The sequence below is a fragment of the Mesocricetus auratus genome, unplaced genomic scaffold (assembly GCF_017639785.1).
Source record: "Mesocricetus auratus isolate SY011 unplaced genomic scaffold, BCM_Maur_2.0 Super-Scaffold_100010, whole genome shotgun sequence".
Classification (NCBI taxonomy): domain Eukaryota; kingdom Metazoa; phylum Chordata; class Mammalia; order Rodentia; family Cricetidae; genus Mesocricetus; species Mesocricetus auratus.
The window spans coordinates 76539852-76555812 of NW_024429194.1; the positions used below are offsets into that span (position 1 = coordinate 76539852).

Sequence of the window (15961 nt, forward strand, 5' to 3'; positions counted from 1 at the left end):
TTCACTGAGTCACCTTGCTGGCCCCTGTTTTGAACATTTGAGACAGGCTGGTCTTGAATATTTCCTGTAACTTAAATAGGCCATGACTCGTTAGCGTTATACCTCAGCCTCCCAAGTAGCTGAGATTACAGTTCTGTACCAACAGGCCTAGCTAATTTAATTTTATTTTGTACTTTTTATTTTACAGAAACTTTTCATTTTTACTCCCAGGTCCTCTTATTTTGATGAGCTGATAATAGCATTTTAAAATTCAATAAAACTTGGTTTCTTTCAATAAATTATTTTGTATTTTATTTTGCCTGCATGAATGTCTGTGTCAGATGCCCTGGAACTGGAGTTACAGACAGTTGTGAGCTGCCATATGGGTGCTGGGAATTAAACATGGGTCCTCTGGAAGAGCAGCCAGTGCTCTAAACTGCTGAGCCATCTCTCCAGTCCCCTATAAAACCTGCCATTTTAATATGCCACTGGAAGTAAAGATGGAAGTTAAAGTAGTTTCACTGTTTTGGGAGTTTTAGCTTTTCTCAGCCACATTTAGTGAAGGACTCTCTGCTGCTGAGCTAGTTATGGTATGCTGTGCTCTGGTGCTAGGAGATTGCTCAGTGAGGTCTCAGTACTAGGTGACATGTGTATGCAGGATGGAGTGCAAATGGCTTTCTACCTCCAGTTTCATAATCTATCAGCAACAGAAAAGTCTGTTGACCCTGCAGGACACTGTAGGAAAAGCTCTCATCATGTAGCTGCTGTCCAGAGCCCTTGCTGTGTACGTGGCATCTTCTGCCAGGTAACCAAGTTGGCCATATGGGCTCTGCTAGACCATTTGTCACCTCTGAGCTGCTAACCATGGAGCTCATGAGATGTTACTTGTTTGCACATCTGAGTGGAATTCTTTTTTTTTTTTTTTTTTTCTATTTATTTATTTTTTTTCCGAGACTGGGTTTCTCTATAACTTTGGAGCCTCTCCTGGCACTCGCTCTGTAGATCAGGCTGGCCTCGAACTCACAGAGATCCGCCTGCTTCTGCCTCCCAAGTGCTGGGATTAAAGGTGTGTGCCACCACTGCCCGGCTGTGAGTGGAATTCTTTTGGTTTTCAGTGATAACGGTGAGTCCCAAGCTGTCTTAACTATAGACCTTTAGTACATGTGATCCCAGTGCCTTTGATCCTGACTGAAATGGAGATTTCTGCTTTCTTATTCCAGAATGGCAGTAGATTTCAGTGGATGCATGGTGAATTCCTAAGCACACTCCTGAGCACCGGGAGCCTTATTAGCACTAAGATCTGACCCTCAGGAGCAGGAGGCGTCCACTGCTGCATCTGCCAGGCCCATGATGGGCCAGGCATGGGCTGAATGGGCCTATCCTACCATCGGTGCTGGCTGCGCCTCCACCTGAACCCTCTGGTGCTCTCTGCGCACCTGGATTTCTTGTTCCAAGTTGCAGTTCTTCGCTGTTTGAGGACTTGGAGTATTCAGAACCTTCTGATCTTTTCCAGGTTCATCTGGCATTGTGAACTTTTAGGGAATTCTCTGGTGCTCCAGTGCACTGCAAGATTCCAAGTTAGATTAAGTGTGGACTCATTTATTTTAAAACTGCCCACCCATAGGGCTCCCTTGCTCATGCAGGACACTGTGGGCAGTGCAGAGCATGGTGTGACTGATTTTATGGGTATCACATTTTTTGGAGCTGTCTCTGTGTCGTAGATTCTTTACTCTGACTGCTTGTTTATTTCCATCAATGGACCATCCATCAGGCCAGGACCTGTGTCACCTATGTTGATACTCATGGTGTGGAGATTCTCAATGAAATGGGTGGTGGTAGAAAGCAAGCAAAATGTCTTCCATGGCCATAGACTGTTGAGGGAGGAGATGATTCCTGCCCTTGCACTCCGACTAAATGGTTCTCACTGTTTTCCAGGTTCTCAGTTACCACTAATGTGCTTGGGTAGCTCACTCTTTGGATGCTAATCCTTTTTTCTTAACCTCGACTTGGACTGGAGTTCTGCTAAAATGGCCTCTTGGAATGCAAAGCCTTCACTGCCTCCTTGCCCTCCTCCTAGTTCTTGAGGATCACATTGGAACCATCTGTTGAGCCGTCCTTTAAACAGACTCTCAGACACCTACCCTTGGAGGAGATCTCTGTCCCTGGCCAGCCCACCCCTCTAAGTCAGCCCAGCACTGAGAGGAGCTCTGGTGCCTGAGCAGATGTTTCAGCGCCTCAGGTCTTCCTGGTGGATAGATATGAAGGAAGCAAGGAATGCCTAATGCTGTGGCAGAACCTGCTGTAGCTTGGACAACATAATCCAACAGTTTTGTTTTGACCCACGTCCTGAGCACGTCTAAAACTGGCCTGTGATGACTGGGGGCTCTGGTTAGGGCAGCCTGGGCTAGGTGTCTGAAGGGACTGTATATGCAGCATTGCATAAAATGGGCCTTAAAGAGAACTCGTTACTTGGTTATTAACATCTTTTATTTCTTTGATCTCTACCTGATTTCCCTTCTTTCTTTTTCAGTTTCTCTTGAATTATTAAACATTGTTAGTCTTGTTGGTAACTGTGCAAATGCCTGCTGAGCCAACCAAGAAGTCCTGCTGGAATTGCCCTTGAGTGGGCATTCCGGCCGGTCTTCTGGCCTAACTTGGCCGCGTGCAGCAGTGTCTTCATAGACCATACCCAGGAAAAACAGGTGGTGGGTGAGGTGGTATTGTTTGCTGTGCTTTTGAAAGGTTGAAAGATGCACCCAGTGTGCAGTTCTCTAGGGGATTTCTGCCACCACCCTGAAATGGTTGCATTCCTAGCTTGGGCACAGTGTCCAGCGTGGGACACAAGCTCTCTGATGTGCCATAGGTGGGAACAAGTTAGAGCCTTGGGCAGCATGGCCTTGTGCTGCCATGTTTCAGATGAGTCTGTGGGCCCTGAGGTAGCTGGTGGTGGAAGTAGCAGCAAGGATGCATACAGTGGCCACACTCTCAGGCATATCCCCTAGGCGATGTGGGGTCTGTAGAGGGTAGAAAAGCTGGTCAGTCCAGCTTACCAGGCCCTGATAGTCTCACTTGGCCTTGTGTCTTCTTGCAGGTTGGGAGCCCAGGAGAGAAAGGATTGTGCCCCCACTCTTCTACCTTCGTGCCCCAGCTTTGCAATACCCCACCTGGGAGTGCTCCTGGCCTGTGGGTGTGAGCTTTTCAGAGTGGCGACCTAAGCACTTCAGGGGGTCCTTTAATGGCCACTCTGTGTGTACCCTAGTTGTCCCATAGAAAACCTGGACCAAAGGGGAGCTTTTATAGAGAAACTATGGTAGTTAAAATCTGGGGCTGGGGCTGCCTTGGGACTTAGTTGCAGTGGCACATTTGTGGTATCCTCTGGGCCTGAGCAAGGTGTTTGGGCTCTGCCTTGGCCTTTGGAGACCTCAAAACACTCTGTAACATGTGCTCAGGGTCATTGGCTCTGTCTAGGAGCTATCTCAGTTTTTGATTGTCAAGAGTGGTGAGCCTGTGAATGAACTAGACAGTAAGCCTCAGTGCTAGGAAGGCACTTTGTTCCCCATCCTCCAGCTGATGGGAGACTCGGTGTAGGGAATAGATTACAAAAGAGGTAGAGAGAGAGAGGTCTCATACCTGGCTTTGTGTTAAAGCCATGTCTGCCTGGTGGTGGTGGCGCACGCCTTTAATCCCAGCACTCGGGAGGCAGAGGCAGGCAGATCTCTGTGAGTTCGAGGCCAGGCTGGACCGACAGCCTCCAAAACAATACAGAGAAACCCTGTCTCGTAAAACCAAAAAAAAAAAAAAAAAAAAAAAAAAAAAGCCATGTCTTCTCCAGGAGTGACTGCAAGAACTTTTCAAGCTTGGGTCTCTGGCCCACATTGCCTCTCAGGACGTGTCCAGGGCCTTGGAAGCCCTCAAGAATCTGATTGGGCCATCCAAGAACCCTTGTCCTGTTTGAGCTGCAGCACCCTTTGGAAAGCTGGCGTGGAGAACTGCTTTGCTCAGCAGGCCCTGGGGATCTTTCCTGGAAGCTTCTCAAGTTTCACAGTAGCTGTGCCAGCTTCTTCTCAAGGTGGTGTGTGTTTTTATGTAATGTGTGAAAAACTTTCTGTAAACTTGGAGCCCAGATGCGGTGTGCCCTGATAATTAAACACTTGGGAAAACTAGAGAGAGACATTTAATCATATTTTCCTTCTCAGAATTACAAACCTTAGCTTTTGTTTAGCCCCGACAGGGCACTTTACTGTGGCCATCCTTGCTGGGAACACCAAATATACATGGACTATGTTTCAGGGTCCTACTCTGGGCCTCCTTCCTAGGACAGAGATGCCAGTGATGGGACCTCCTTGTCCAAGACCTTCAGACTACTCAGACCTGCCTGCTCAGCTTAGCAACGACAGATGATTCTGGACTTGCAGTCTTCTCTAAGATTCTGGGTCTTGGAGCAAGGACTTTGCCCCTCTCTCAGTCCAGCCAGGTTGGGAGAACTGTGTCTTTGTTGAATCTGCTAACTCAAGGCAGTGGGTGTCTCTCCCACTCCCCAAGGCAGCACATTTCACTACCCCTTAGAACTCCTGGGCCTTGCGGCCCTTGAAGGGTAGGGTATGTCTTCTACCTTGTCATGTGCCTTCTGCTTTGCCAGTGAGCAAACAAGAGGCCTTGTCAGCACAAGCAGGCCCTTTTCACAGGTGTGATGAGGAGAATGCCACGACAACTGTGTAATCTCGATAGTCACTGCAAATATTCCTAAGAAAATGTTCGTGAGTGTATATGATTTGCTTTGGAAATAGGTTTTTACAATTTAAGTACATGGGAAAGTGGGCATATATGAAAAAAAAAAGTATTGCCAGTCCCCCATTTCTTTGGCCTTCCCTGTCTGAAGCTGGTGCAGCCAGGAGCCAGGCAAGCACACAGCCTGGGGGCATGATGCTCCTGACTGAGGGAACTCTGTGTGCAGGGCCATGACTGTGCCTTTTTCTACTTACTGACTTGATGGAAGGCTAGACTTCCTTGGGAGGAATATGGTGGTTGCATTGACTCAGATTTGTCTTTATTAAAATACTTTTCAAACATAAAGGTGATGTGGTTGTGTTTGTCCAGACATTCATTTATCTGGTCACCAGTGTGGTTCAGCTTCCTGGGGGAGGTGTGTAGTGGTGGCTTGCCTCAGCCAGGGCGGAGCTCCATGTGCTTTGTGCTTGGGGACTTGAGGATTGTTCAGGTGACTTGGACCCCACACTTTCTGGTTTTGAAGTGTTTCATTCAGCATTTTTAAAAAGTTCTTATTAACACCCATATTTTGAAATATATAGTCCTGGTGTTGCTGGTGAAGCCCAGGGTCTATGTGTATGCTAAGGCAAGTGCTCTACCACTGGGCTATATCTATATAGCCCTGTTTTTTTTTTTTTTTTTTGGTGTTTTTGTTGTTTTGCTTTTAAAACTTATTTTTCTGTTTATTATTCCCTAAAGTTCCACAGGTATCAATGTGCTTTTTGTGAAGTATTGTAGTGTTCCATCACTCTAGGGTACGGGAGGGCCCTTGTCTAGACGCCACTCATCCCTTACAGAGTGGACAGTCTGGCTTTGTTGGAAGCTCGCAGAAGTGCATGTGGTGTGTTGATTTTGGGAGTGGTAACAGATTTTTTGTTTTGCATTCATGGAACTTGTTGAAATTACTTGTTGAGTGTATGCAGAACTATCTTGACTGTTTACTATAATTTATTGTGTTTATTTCACACACCAGCGTGTCTGTGTCCACTAAGGCCACGGGAATGAGAATAAAGATACTGGTTTTTTTTTTTTTTTTTTGTACAAAATTTTCTTTGTGGGACTGGAGTAGCTCAGGTGGTGAAATACTTAGCTGGCATGCACAGAACCCTGGCTTTGATCCTGGGCACCACATGAACTAGGTGTGGTAGCTCATGACTAATCCTAGCATTCAGGAGGGCAGAGGCAGGAGGATCAGGAAGTCAAGAGCAACCTGCCCTACCAAAGCAAAGTTACTTGGAAAATATACTCTAGTTTTGAAGACAGAAGTGCAGGATTAAGCTGGGCTAGAGCTGCTGCTTTGAGGTAGGTGACCGTGCCTCTGTCTGCTTCTTGTGTTCTAGGTCTCACCAATGGCTTTGGGGTTTCTAGAAGCGAGCAGGAGCCGGGCAGTGGCCTGGGGAGGAAAGCTGCGCCCCGACGGCGCTGTGCATCCGAATCCAGTATTTGTTCCAGCAACAGCCCGCTCTGCGACTCCAGGTAGGCCCTGTCCTCGAGCAGGATGCGTGGCTTTCATTGGAAAAATGTCTGAGAAAGGCTGCCCTCCAGTTTAGTTGATGTGTGTGCTCTGCTATTCAGGGAAAGTTTCTCATGAGATAAATTGGTGTACTTGGTAGAATTTAACTGGAAGTCAGAAGTAAATCTATAGAAAAGGTTAATCTAAGAGTATAATTATCTTGTACTTTGTACTTTTTGCCCCCCAAATTTTTCTCTTACTGAGATTGTGGTCTGCATAGCCCTGCCTTCTATGGTGGGTCAGCTGGGTAAAGGTGGTTCAAATATCCTCACTGGGACAGGCTCACTTTTCTTGGGTCTTTATACCCCTTGGCAGCCCAGCACCTGATATAGGATGAAGCCACAGGCATGGGGCTCTTCACTGTAGTCTGTTTGACTCACGCCTGCTTTTTCTCCTGAAGTTTTAGTACACCCAAGTGTGGGCGAGGGAAACCTGCCCTTGTGAGAAGGCACACACTAGAAGACCGCAGTGAACTGATATCTTGCATTGAGAATGGGAACTATGCTAAGGCTGCCAGGATTGCAGCTGGTAAGTTGGGATATACTTTTTTTTTTTTTTTTAATATAGTTGCTGGAGAGGCAAGGTCTCCCAGAACAGTCTGAATACCCTTGGTTCTGGGTAGTTCTTGATTATCAGGTTTGTCCAGGCCGGGATCTGCCCAGGATATCTGTCTTGACAACTGAATGCCACAGCAGGGTGGTCATTCTTAGCTTCAGGCCACAGTATAAGGGAGATGAGCCTGCTGGGCTGATGCTGTTTAGACTTTCCTGTCGGAGTGGGCCAAACCAACTCCAGGGATAGAAGCACCTGTTACTGCCTGCAGCTTGGAGCTTTGGTGGGGCTAGCTCTCTGAAGGCCGCTGCGCTCGGTGGATGTCAGGGCAGAGACCTGAAGATGGGGATGGCCAGAGATTGCAGGGAATGGTGTGGCCATACAGGCTGCAGTGAGTGTGAGTGTGTGTGCTGGAGTTCTGAGCATGCGGAGGCTAATATATTTTGCTGCTGTGAGGTGGGACCAGGGACTGGTTGGATACTTCTTAGCAGCGGTACTTAGTGGGGGCCTGAACACGGTGGACTCTTGGGGTGTATCTTGGGCTGCTGGTTGTACTCATCAGACTTGGAAGAGCAAGGTGGTGGTGGTGGAGTAAGCCAGGACTTGGATTTGGGTTTTTGGTTGTGTAATAGGCATCTGGTACATGCCAAAGCCCTCATCTTAGAGTTCAAATGTGGTGAGGTATTGGAGACCTGGAGTCATAGGCCTTAGAGCTGGGAGGGTGGGAGGCAAGGAGGCCTTTGATAGGCTTCTAGGCCTGACCTCCACAGGAGGAATTGAGGTAGTCTGCCTCTCATAGACTGAGGTGGTACCATGGGACTGTCCTGCTCCATCCAGCAGGTAGGGAAGCTGCGGCCTAGATGGAGCTTTTCTCAGCCCTCAGGCTTTGTGGCTGTGCTGAGTGTGTTGGGGGTTCTCCTGCTGGTCCTGATTTTAGGGTTCCTCTTTTTCTAGAAGTGGGACAGAACAGTATGTGGATTTCCACTGATGCTGCTGCCTCTGTCCTGGAGCCCCTCAAAGTGGTATGGGCCAAGTGCAGCGGCTACCCCTCCTACCCAGCACTGGTGAGTCTGGAGACTGTGAGTAGGGGTTCTGGTGGGACCTTGGGTGGGACCCCAGTGCATGCTGTGTACCTTGCAGTTCCTGTGCTGCCAAGGGTGTTTGGTTGTCAAGGCTTTGGAGGCAGGTGTGTGAGTGGCTGTGAGCTTATAAGGCATGTGGCTCTGAGTTTGAGAATGCTCTGAGTGACTGGAGCATGTCCTTGGCAGATCATTGACCCCAAGATGCCACGAGTGCCTGGCCACCACAATGGTGTCACCATCCCCGCCCCACCCCTGGATGTGCTGAAGATCGGTGAGCACATGCAGACCAAGTCTGAGGAGAAGCTGTTCCTTGTTTTGTTTTTCGACAATAAGAGAAGCTGGTGAGTGTGGTTTCTAGGGCTCTGTAGCAGGCAGAGCTGGGGGCTCTTAGTCCCAGGGCTTGGCTTGGACCATGTTGAGTCAGGGTGTCTCCAAGTCGTCTATGTCCTGGTCCTTGTCTACTGAAAAGGGCATTGTCCAGCGACTCCATGGGGATCATGGAGTGCTGGTCACTTCCCATCTGGCAGCTCCTATCACTTATTCGATCTCTCTGAATGACTCTGGCCGTCTTCATTTCTTGCTCCAGATTCCCTTGCATGGGCTTTCTGACCCTACTGCTTTGCCAGGGCACAAGCTTCACTCCTTTCTGGAGTTCCCTGTCCATCTCCCCTATCCTGCTTTCACCCAGAGCTACTGAGACCACTATTATGCCATGGTTCAGATCCTAAGATGGGTGTTACCTGCTGACATCTTTATCATATTTAGCTGAGTCCAGACCTTTCCTATGTGGCCCTTTATGACTGGATCCCACCCTCTGGGAATGCTTAGGACTAGGAGGTATTTCATATTCCCCTGTAGAGTGGGCCCTCTTGGGGGACTTTTCCAGGTCCCCTGTGGTGCCCTTTCCTCCCTTCCCTGCCTCTCTGGCAGCTGATGTTCATCAGTGAGGCTTATACTGGCCTTATGCATATGATGGTCCTGTTTTTAGTCTTCTTATCCATCCTAGGATGCTCCTCACTCTGCTCCAGGGTTCCCTCACCTATGTTATGTGCACACATCTGTTCTGCTTTATCCTTTGTGTGCATATGTGTGTACCTAGGCTTACCTTGTGTATCACATATATATTCTTGGGCTTGTCTTGTGTGCACAGCTGTAGGTTCCCAACTTATCTCCATAGCCACTTAGGTATGTTTGGGAAAGAGGGTTGTATCGTGGTTTTTATGCCCTATGTAAGCCCAGGACTGCTAGGTGGATGTGCTGTGCACCCCAGCCATCCTGCCTGAAGCCCAGCATGTGGGGAGCTTGGGTTGTGTACTATCACGTTCCTTCTTACACACAGGGGCTGGTGGATGGTGGACCATACTGTGGGTTGGTGGTTCTTATGCTCTGTCTTCTCTCTAAAAGGCAGTGGCTTCCCAAGTCCAAGATGGTTCCTCTTGGTGTTGATGAGACCATTGACAAGCTGAAAATGATGGAAGGGAGGAACTCTAGCATCCGGAAGGCCGTGCGGATCGCATTTGATCGAGCCATGAATCATCTGAGCCGGGTCCATGGGGAGCCAGCTAGTGACCTCAGTGACATTGACTGAGGTGGCTTCCAGCAAAAGGCAGTGACCAAAGCAAAGCCACAGCCATCCGGAAGCATTGTCCATAGTGTTGATAAGCTGTACATGTTTGTATATTGTTCAGAACTTAACTTATTCTGATTTTCTAGGTGTAGTTCTTTAATTCTTTTTCCCCAGGGAGGGGGAGGTTTCACTTCCAAGTTTTCTATGAAACCATCTTGTCTTGGCGCTTTGCAAGTGGGGCAGGCGTAATCCGAGCAGTGTGGTGTGGGTGTCCCACTGGTGGCGCCTGGCCTCACTTACTTTAATCTGTAGTTTTTTTTTTTAAAGACTTTTGAATGTTTAATAATTTTGTAGATCATGCTCTTTACACAGAGTACCGCTTATTTAATAAGACGGGATGTAAATTTACAATGACAAATGTGTATTTTAAGAAAGAAAATGACATTATTTTGAATGGTACTTTGTGCAAAGAGGGAATAAATTTATGCTGTGTGCATCACTTGCAAATCACCAAAAAATGTCCCGCCAGCTGCTGCCAGGCAGGGCCTGTTCTCATCGTCCTGCCTGCCCTGAGTCTCCTGCTCTGCCCTGACTCCTGCAGGCGTGCCTCCCAGCGGGTTATTTATTGTAGAAAGTGTACTCATTTGCTTTATAATGAAAAATAAATTTGCAAAGGTATATTGATATGCATTTTTATACAGGCACATAAAAAATTCAACTTTGGTGTGGGAGCAGAATGTGTTGCGTGGTTATATACATGACTGGCCTGTGTGTACTTTGATTTTGTAACTTGTAATCTTTTGTTTACAATGAGGGGCTTTCTGTAACTTGTTTTAATTTAGAACACTTTGGTAGCAATAGACCTTTGGATACATTTTTGTATGGTACATGTGATGTATATAGAATTAGTACTTTATTTTTATTTTTAAGAGGTAAAGCATTATGTTAGGGGGGAAAAGGCAGGGGGGTTTCCAAATTTGCATTTTTATATTAAAAATAAAGTGAAGATTTGGACAGTGTGGCCCTCTCATTCCTGCATCACTAGGAGGCTGGGTGAGCTTGTAGCCTGAGGTACAGGAGGGCATGGGGCCTTGAGTGGGTGGTGTGGTCAGGTAGATGACACACTTGATCTTAACAATTGACTTGGGATGGCATTATTTATTATTTTGCCTAATCATATTTTTATTTTAAAGCTAAATAGTTACTAAAAATTTTAAATGTTCTTTTAAGTCTACATGTTTGTAATATCTCCATAGAAACTTGAAAATAAAAAGTCTTCCTTTGGTAGTTTTTGTCCCGTGTTTGGCAGATGCTCATGTCCAGCATCCCTCTCTACTGCTGTGAGGAAGACTGGGTGGACCAAGGCCTGGGGGCTGTATGCTTGAGTTGGGCAGACGCCGATGGCTCTCTGCTGCTTCCCACCTATCTCCTCCTGCTGTTGAGTCTGGTTTGAGGTGTGGTTGACCTTGGCCCTGGGACAGCCTATGGGGTGGAACTGGTGCACTTTGTGGGTCTGCACTGCTGCAGGAGTATGGCTTGTTGTGTCCTGAGACCTACAAGAGTACAGGCAAGGTCCTGGCGTTGAAGCCTGATGTCATCCATCTCTGTTCCGGGGAAGCCAGGGCCAGGTGTCCCCACCTTTGCGATTGTCTGAAATCTTCCAGAGCTAACCTGGCATTTCCCAGCTTTTATTTCCTGTTTTTCCAGCCCCCCTTTTCAGATCTCACTCTGTACCCACTGTGGTGCCTGGCACTTGTTCCAGTCTGTCCAGAATGTCCCCAACGGTACACTTTAGTAGGTATCAGACTAGGTAACTGGTCACCCTGGAGGCAGGAGTATGAGCACCTTCCTTGGTGAGTAGCAAGTCTCGGTGTTGACTGCTTGAGTCCCGGGAGTGTGTATTTTGAGTGGGCCCTCATGAACCTGGCTGTATGGTGCTGGGGAGTGTGTTTTGTCTCAGGAGGGCCCCACTGTCCTGTCATACCCACAGTCTCATTTCTGCGACTGAGGCTTGAGCTTCTTTTTAAAAAAATGTTTTCGAAGTAAGATTTTTAAAGAAATCTTGAATTCCATGTGCATATAACGAACTGTGATCATGCATGCCCACCCTCATCTCCCCCCTCTCTTACCATATCCCCCAAACAGGCCCGTGTCCCTCTCACAACTTCATATTTTTTTTTGTTAGCTCACTAATTCCAATTAATGCTGTCCAGATGTGCATGGATATGGGGGCCATCCATAGAGCTTGGACACCTTACCAATGGGAACACCCTAAAAAAAAAAACCAAGTCTTCCTCCTCCAGCAGATGTTAACTGCCAACAACTCTTCAGTAAGGCGTGGGGCCTGGGAATCATCAGCCTCATCTATACTGGGATTTTGCTGATTCAGTCTTGTGCTTGTTTTTGTTAGCCACAGCTGGCTGCTGTGGGTCCATTGAGTGAGTGAGTGTGTGAGTGAGTGAGTGTGAGTGAGTGTGTGTGTGAGTGTGTGTGTGAGTGAGTGAGTGTGAGTGTGTGAGTGAGTGATTCCTCATGTCCAGAAGATAGCTTCTGGCAACACTCAGCTTCATCATGTAGCTCTTACATTGTTTTCCTCATTTCTCCCATGATGTTCCCTGAGTCTTGGGCTGTGAGGGTGTGTGCTCCTATCTAGGGCTGAGCACTCAATCTCTTGGTGCTTTGATCAGCTGGTTAGTGTGTTCCTCCATGGATGACTGCCCACTGCAAAGAGAAGTTCCACTAGGACTGAGAGCAGTCCAGGCAGGCCCTGGGCCAGATCTAGTTCCCATGCTGGTTTTGAAATGAGTTGTTTGGGCTTCTGTCTTGGTTTGGGATTTTATTGCTGTGAAGAGACCCTACGACACAGCAGCTCTTACAAATAAAAACATTTGAGGGGGCTCCCTTACGGTTTCAGAGATTCAGTTATCATCAGGATGGGGAGCATGGCAGCCATGTAAGCTACATTTTGACTCAGGCAACAGGAAGCCAAGTGACACATTGGGCATTATCTTGGGCGTAGGAAGCCTCAAAGCCTGTTGGAGGACACACTTCCTCCAACAAGGCCACACCTAATAGTGCCTCTTCCTTGGGGGACCATTGTCTTTCAAACCACCACAGCTTCTCTTGGTTAATGCCATGTAAAGAAATGAAGCTGGTCCACACGAGCACCTCCTCTTGAAGGATGCAGGTCTCTTCCTCGTTCTCCTTCATGCACTTGATTCTTAAAAATGAGATCATGACACTTGGCACTTCCTTGCCCACCCAAGACATCAAGCTAAGATGTTGTTTATGTGTGAATTCCATAGTGAAGCTAAGCTCACTCACTGTAACTTGAAAGACAGTTTTATTTTGGAAAGATGTAAAGTAGACCATCCATGAGACATGAAGTCCACACAGCTCAGCTCATATACATTAAAAACAACAAACAAAAAGCCTAGGTTTCTACTTTGTTTTAAAAATCACAGTAAAAGGGGGCCTGGAGAGGTGGTTCAGTGGTTAAGAACAATTATTCTTATAGAGGACCTGGGTTTGATTCCCAGTTACCACATGGCAACTCACAAACCTGCCAACACCCTCTTCTGCTCTCCACAGTATCAGGCACCATATAATACACATACATATATAAAGGGAAAACACTCATATAGAATAGTAAAAGTAACTTTAAAAATTGTGGTAAAAAGTGGGGTGGTGGTGGCACATGCCTTTAATCCCAGCACTTGGGAGGCAGAGGCAGGCAGATCATTGTGAGTTCAAGGCCAGCTTGGTCTACACAGCAAGTTCCAGGACAGCCAGCGCTACACAGAGAAACCCTGTCTTGAAAAAAAATATATTGTAAAAACAAACTGGAAAAAAGAAAGCAAAGCATACTTTTTTTTTTTGAGTGACTATAAACAAAATCGGTTGGTGACTGGGACGTGTATGTGACAGATGATCTGGAGCAGCCATTTTGGACCACACTGGACATGGCAGAGCCATAAGGCAGTGAGTGAGGCCTATGGCTGTGGTAGTAATACAGAACTTCCTCGTGAGCCTGAACATTTGTTATGCGATAGAAGGATTTACACCTTAAATCCACAGTTGTTTTTCTTTACACCTGGTAAATGTCAAAGGGTTCAAAAACAAGGAAAACAAAACAAAAAACTGGCTTTGTGGGTATCTCGTGGCAGGAGGGACAACGGCAAATAATTGGAGGCCAGTAACCTGTAACCCAGTTCAGTTTTGTTTTAAGTTGTTTTTAGTTAGCATTACCATAGGTGTAGCCTATGGTGTAATAGGGTTTTGACTCTGTGTGGCTCTGGGGACTTTCCCTCCTCTGTGCTGGTCAGTGGGGCTTCTAGAAAGCTGACAAGGCACCCACCAAGGCTTCTTAGCAAACACTCAGTTCTCAGATCCTGCCATTTTCTGAAGCTCTGAAATAGCAGCTTATGACTTGGTCAACCCAGCTACTCTCCTCCCTGCAGACTGTTGGCCAGGGGACCCTCATGTGGGAATAGGAGGTGGTGGGACACTCAGTCTAGGGATCTGGGCCTAGGGGTGAGGAACCCTGGGACAGTGAGAATGAAGACTGCCACAGATGAAGCCCTGCCCGGCCCAGGGCCAAGGCTGCACTGGGCTAAGGGCTCTACCACGTTACACTAAATGTCGACATCATCGCTGCAGAGCGCTCTGCCCGAATCACAGCAAGGGGGGCGAGCAAAGCCCGTGGAGAAGAGGCCATTTAATTTGTAGGTTCTGGTAAGAGACAACAGAGGAGGTACACGGAGTAAGATGGTCACTGTCCTACCACAGAGGATTCGAGGAAATTGCTTCATGGTATTCTGAGAGCTGGCCCCAAGGGGGTCACATGTCACCACGGTTAGGTTGGGTATGCAGCCTGATGGGCAGGAATGAGCTGCCAACTAGACCCTTGGTCTGTGGTATCTCAGGGACAAAAGGAAGGCAGTCTTCTGCCATGTTGTCATTCAGTCTACACACCTGTCCTTACAGTGGAATGCCACCCCTGAGGCCAAGAACGTCTCGCCACATGTAACTACCAGGAAAGAGCGCAGCAGCTTTGTAACAGCTGCATGCCATAAACGTTGCTCCAGGCTTTCCCTAGAGCTACCTGAGCTCTGTCTAGTGTGGCTGAGCCCTGGCTATGTCCCCTGCTGAGTGCCTTGGCTGAGCCTGTCCAACAGAGCTGCTGGGGAAGCAACAGTATTGGCAGGAGATGGGGTGAGGTGAGCCCCAGCAGTGCTAAGCTCACTTGTGGTTGACTGCTCTGTGCGTCCCCCCCTGCCCCCAACCTTATACCATCCAAACTTTTTTTTTTTTTTTGATTTTTCGAGACAGGGTTTCTCTGTATTGTTTTGGAGGCTGTCCTGGAACTCACTCGGTGGACCAGGCTGGCCTCGAACTCACAGAGATCCACCTGCCTCTGCCTCCCGAGTGCTGGGATTAAAGGTGTGCACCACCAACGCCCGGCACACCATCCAAGCTTGACCTGCATGAGAACCCAGTGGCTATTTAAGTAGAACTTGGCCTCAGGGAGCCATATAGCCTCATCTCACATCTGCCCAAGTACCCAGGAGGCTCTCACAGACTTATAACCCAGATGTGCAAAGCGAAACTCCGAAGATGCTGTGGGGATGTCCTCCAGGTCAAAGTCTAATGAGAAAACAGGGTGCAGGCAGGTACCTGCCAGACCCCTCCTGTCAGTGGCACCAGCTGACTACCATTGAAACTACAGCAGCCATCTTTATTTTGTTTAGTCATGCCTAAAGAGCTAGAAGTCAGTGGTCTCTTCCCAGTTTCAGGTGAGAACAGTGGGGGATTGGCTTGCCTCTCATTTCTGAGTTCTTGTGCTTTGTTGCATGGCCCCCTCGCGGGGCTGGATGTGAGGCTGGGGCAAACGCCTACAGTTGAGTGTTGCTGTGGAGGTCCAGCGAAGGGGCAGGGCTCCTTTGTGGCTTGCATCCTTGCTTGCCACATGGTCTCTGGCTGCCCCATGTCACCAGCACCCCTGTGCCTGGCTGGCTCTGTAGCCTGCCTGATCATTTCCCCTGTGTGTGACTTCTCCCCAGCTTCAAGGAGATGGCAGTGTGGGTAGGATAGATCATGCTGGGAGAGGACATGAAAGTCTCTTCTAGACAGCACCTGGGGCTTGGGAAGCTAGAGCAAGGACCCTCTGTCAGGCCTCTGGGAGGGCCTACCATGCCTACACCTTTCTGTTCTACTCTAGGGACATGCTTAGGCCAGAAAATTCTGGGAACTTAGCTTCCTATCTGTGCTTGGGTGCCATTCTCAGGGTTGGCCCCATCCCATGATCCCTTTCTACACTTGGCCCCTCTCTAAGGGAACACCGCTCCCCCCCCCCATCCTGAGGCATCTCTTGTTCTGGCTTTCGGAATCCCTCTGGGTACAGCTGTTTTGGTTCCTGTACCGGCTCAGGGCCGGGTTGACCTTTCTTCATTGTGGGACTAGCACTTACCGTGTCCTAGGTGTGCTCCCCACTTAGCTGTG

General features: G+C 48.1%; 1 protein-coding gene across 7 annotated transcripts in view; it reads left to right on the forward strand.

Moving 5' to 3' along the window:
* Nucleotides 1–10747, forward strand: part of Brd1 (bromodomain containing 1) — a 46762-nt gene extending 36015 nt beyond the window's left edge. For 4 of the 7 annotated variants that reach the window (XM_040754017.1, XM_040754018.1, XM_005067069.4 and 1 more), the window contains 5 exons: nt 6087–6222; nt 6660–6787; nt 7766–7875; nt 8080–8234; nt 9298–10747. In XM_040754017.1, the coding sequence (XP_040609951.1) occupies nt 6087–6222; nt 6660–6787; nt 7766–7875; nt 8080–8234; nt 9298–9481 (713 nt within the window). In that variant the 3' untranslated portion in view covers nt 9482–10747. Of the gene's footprint in view, nt 1–1199; nt 3750–6086; nt 6223–6659; nt 6788–7765; nt 7876–8079; nt 8235–9297 lie in introns of those variants that run through there. The other 3 variants (XR_005880064.1, XM_040754020.1, XM_040754019.1) reach the window with 3 other exon arrangements.
* Nucleotides 10748–15961: the final 5214 nt, after the last annotated feature.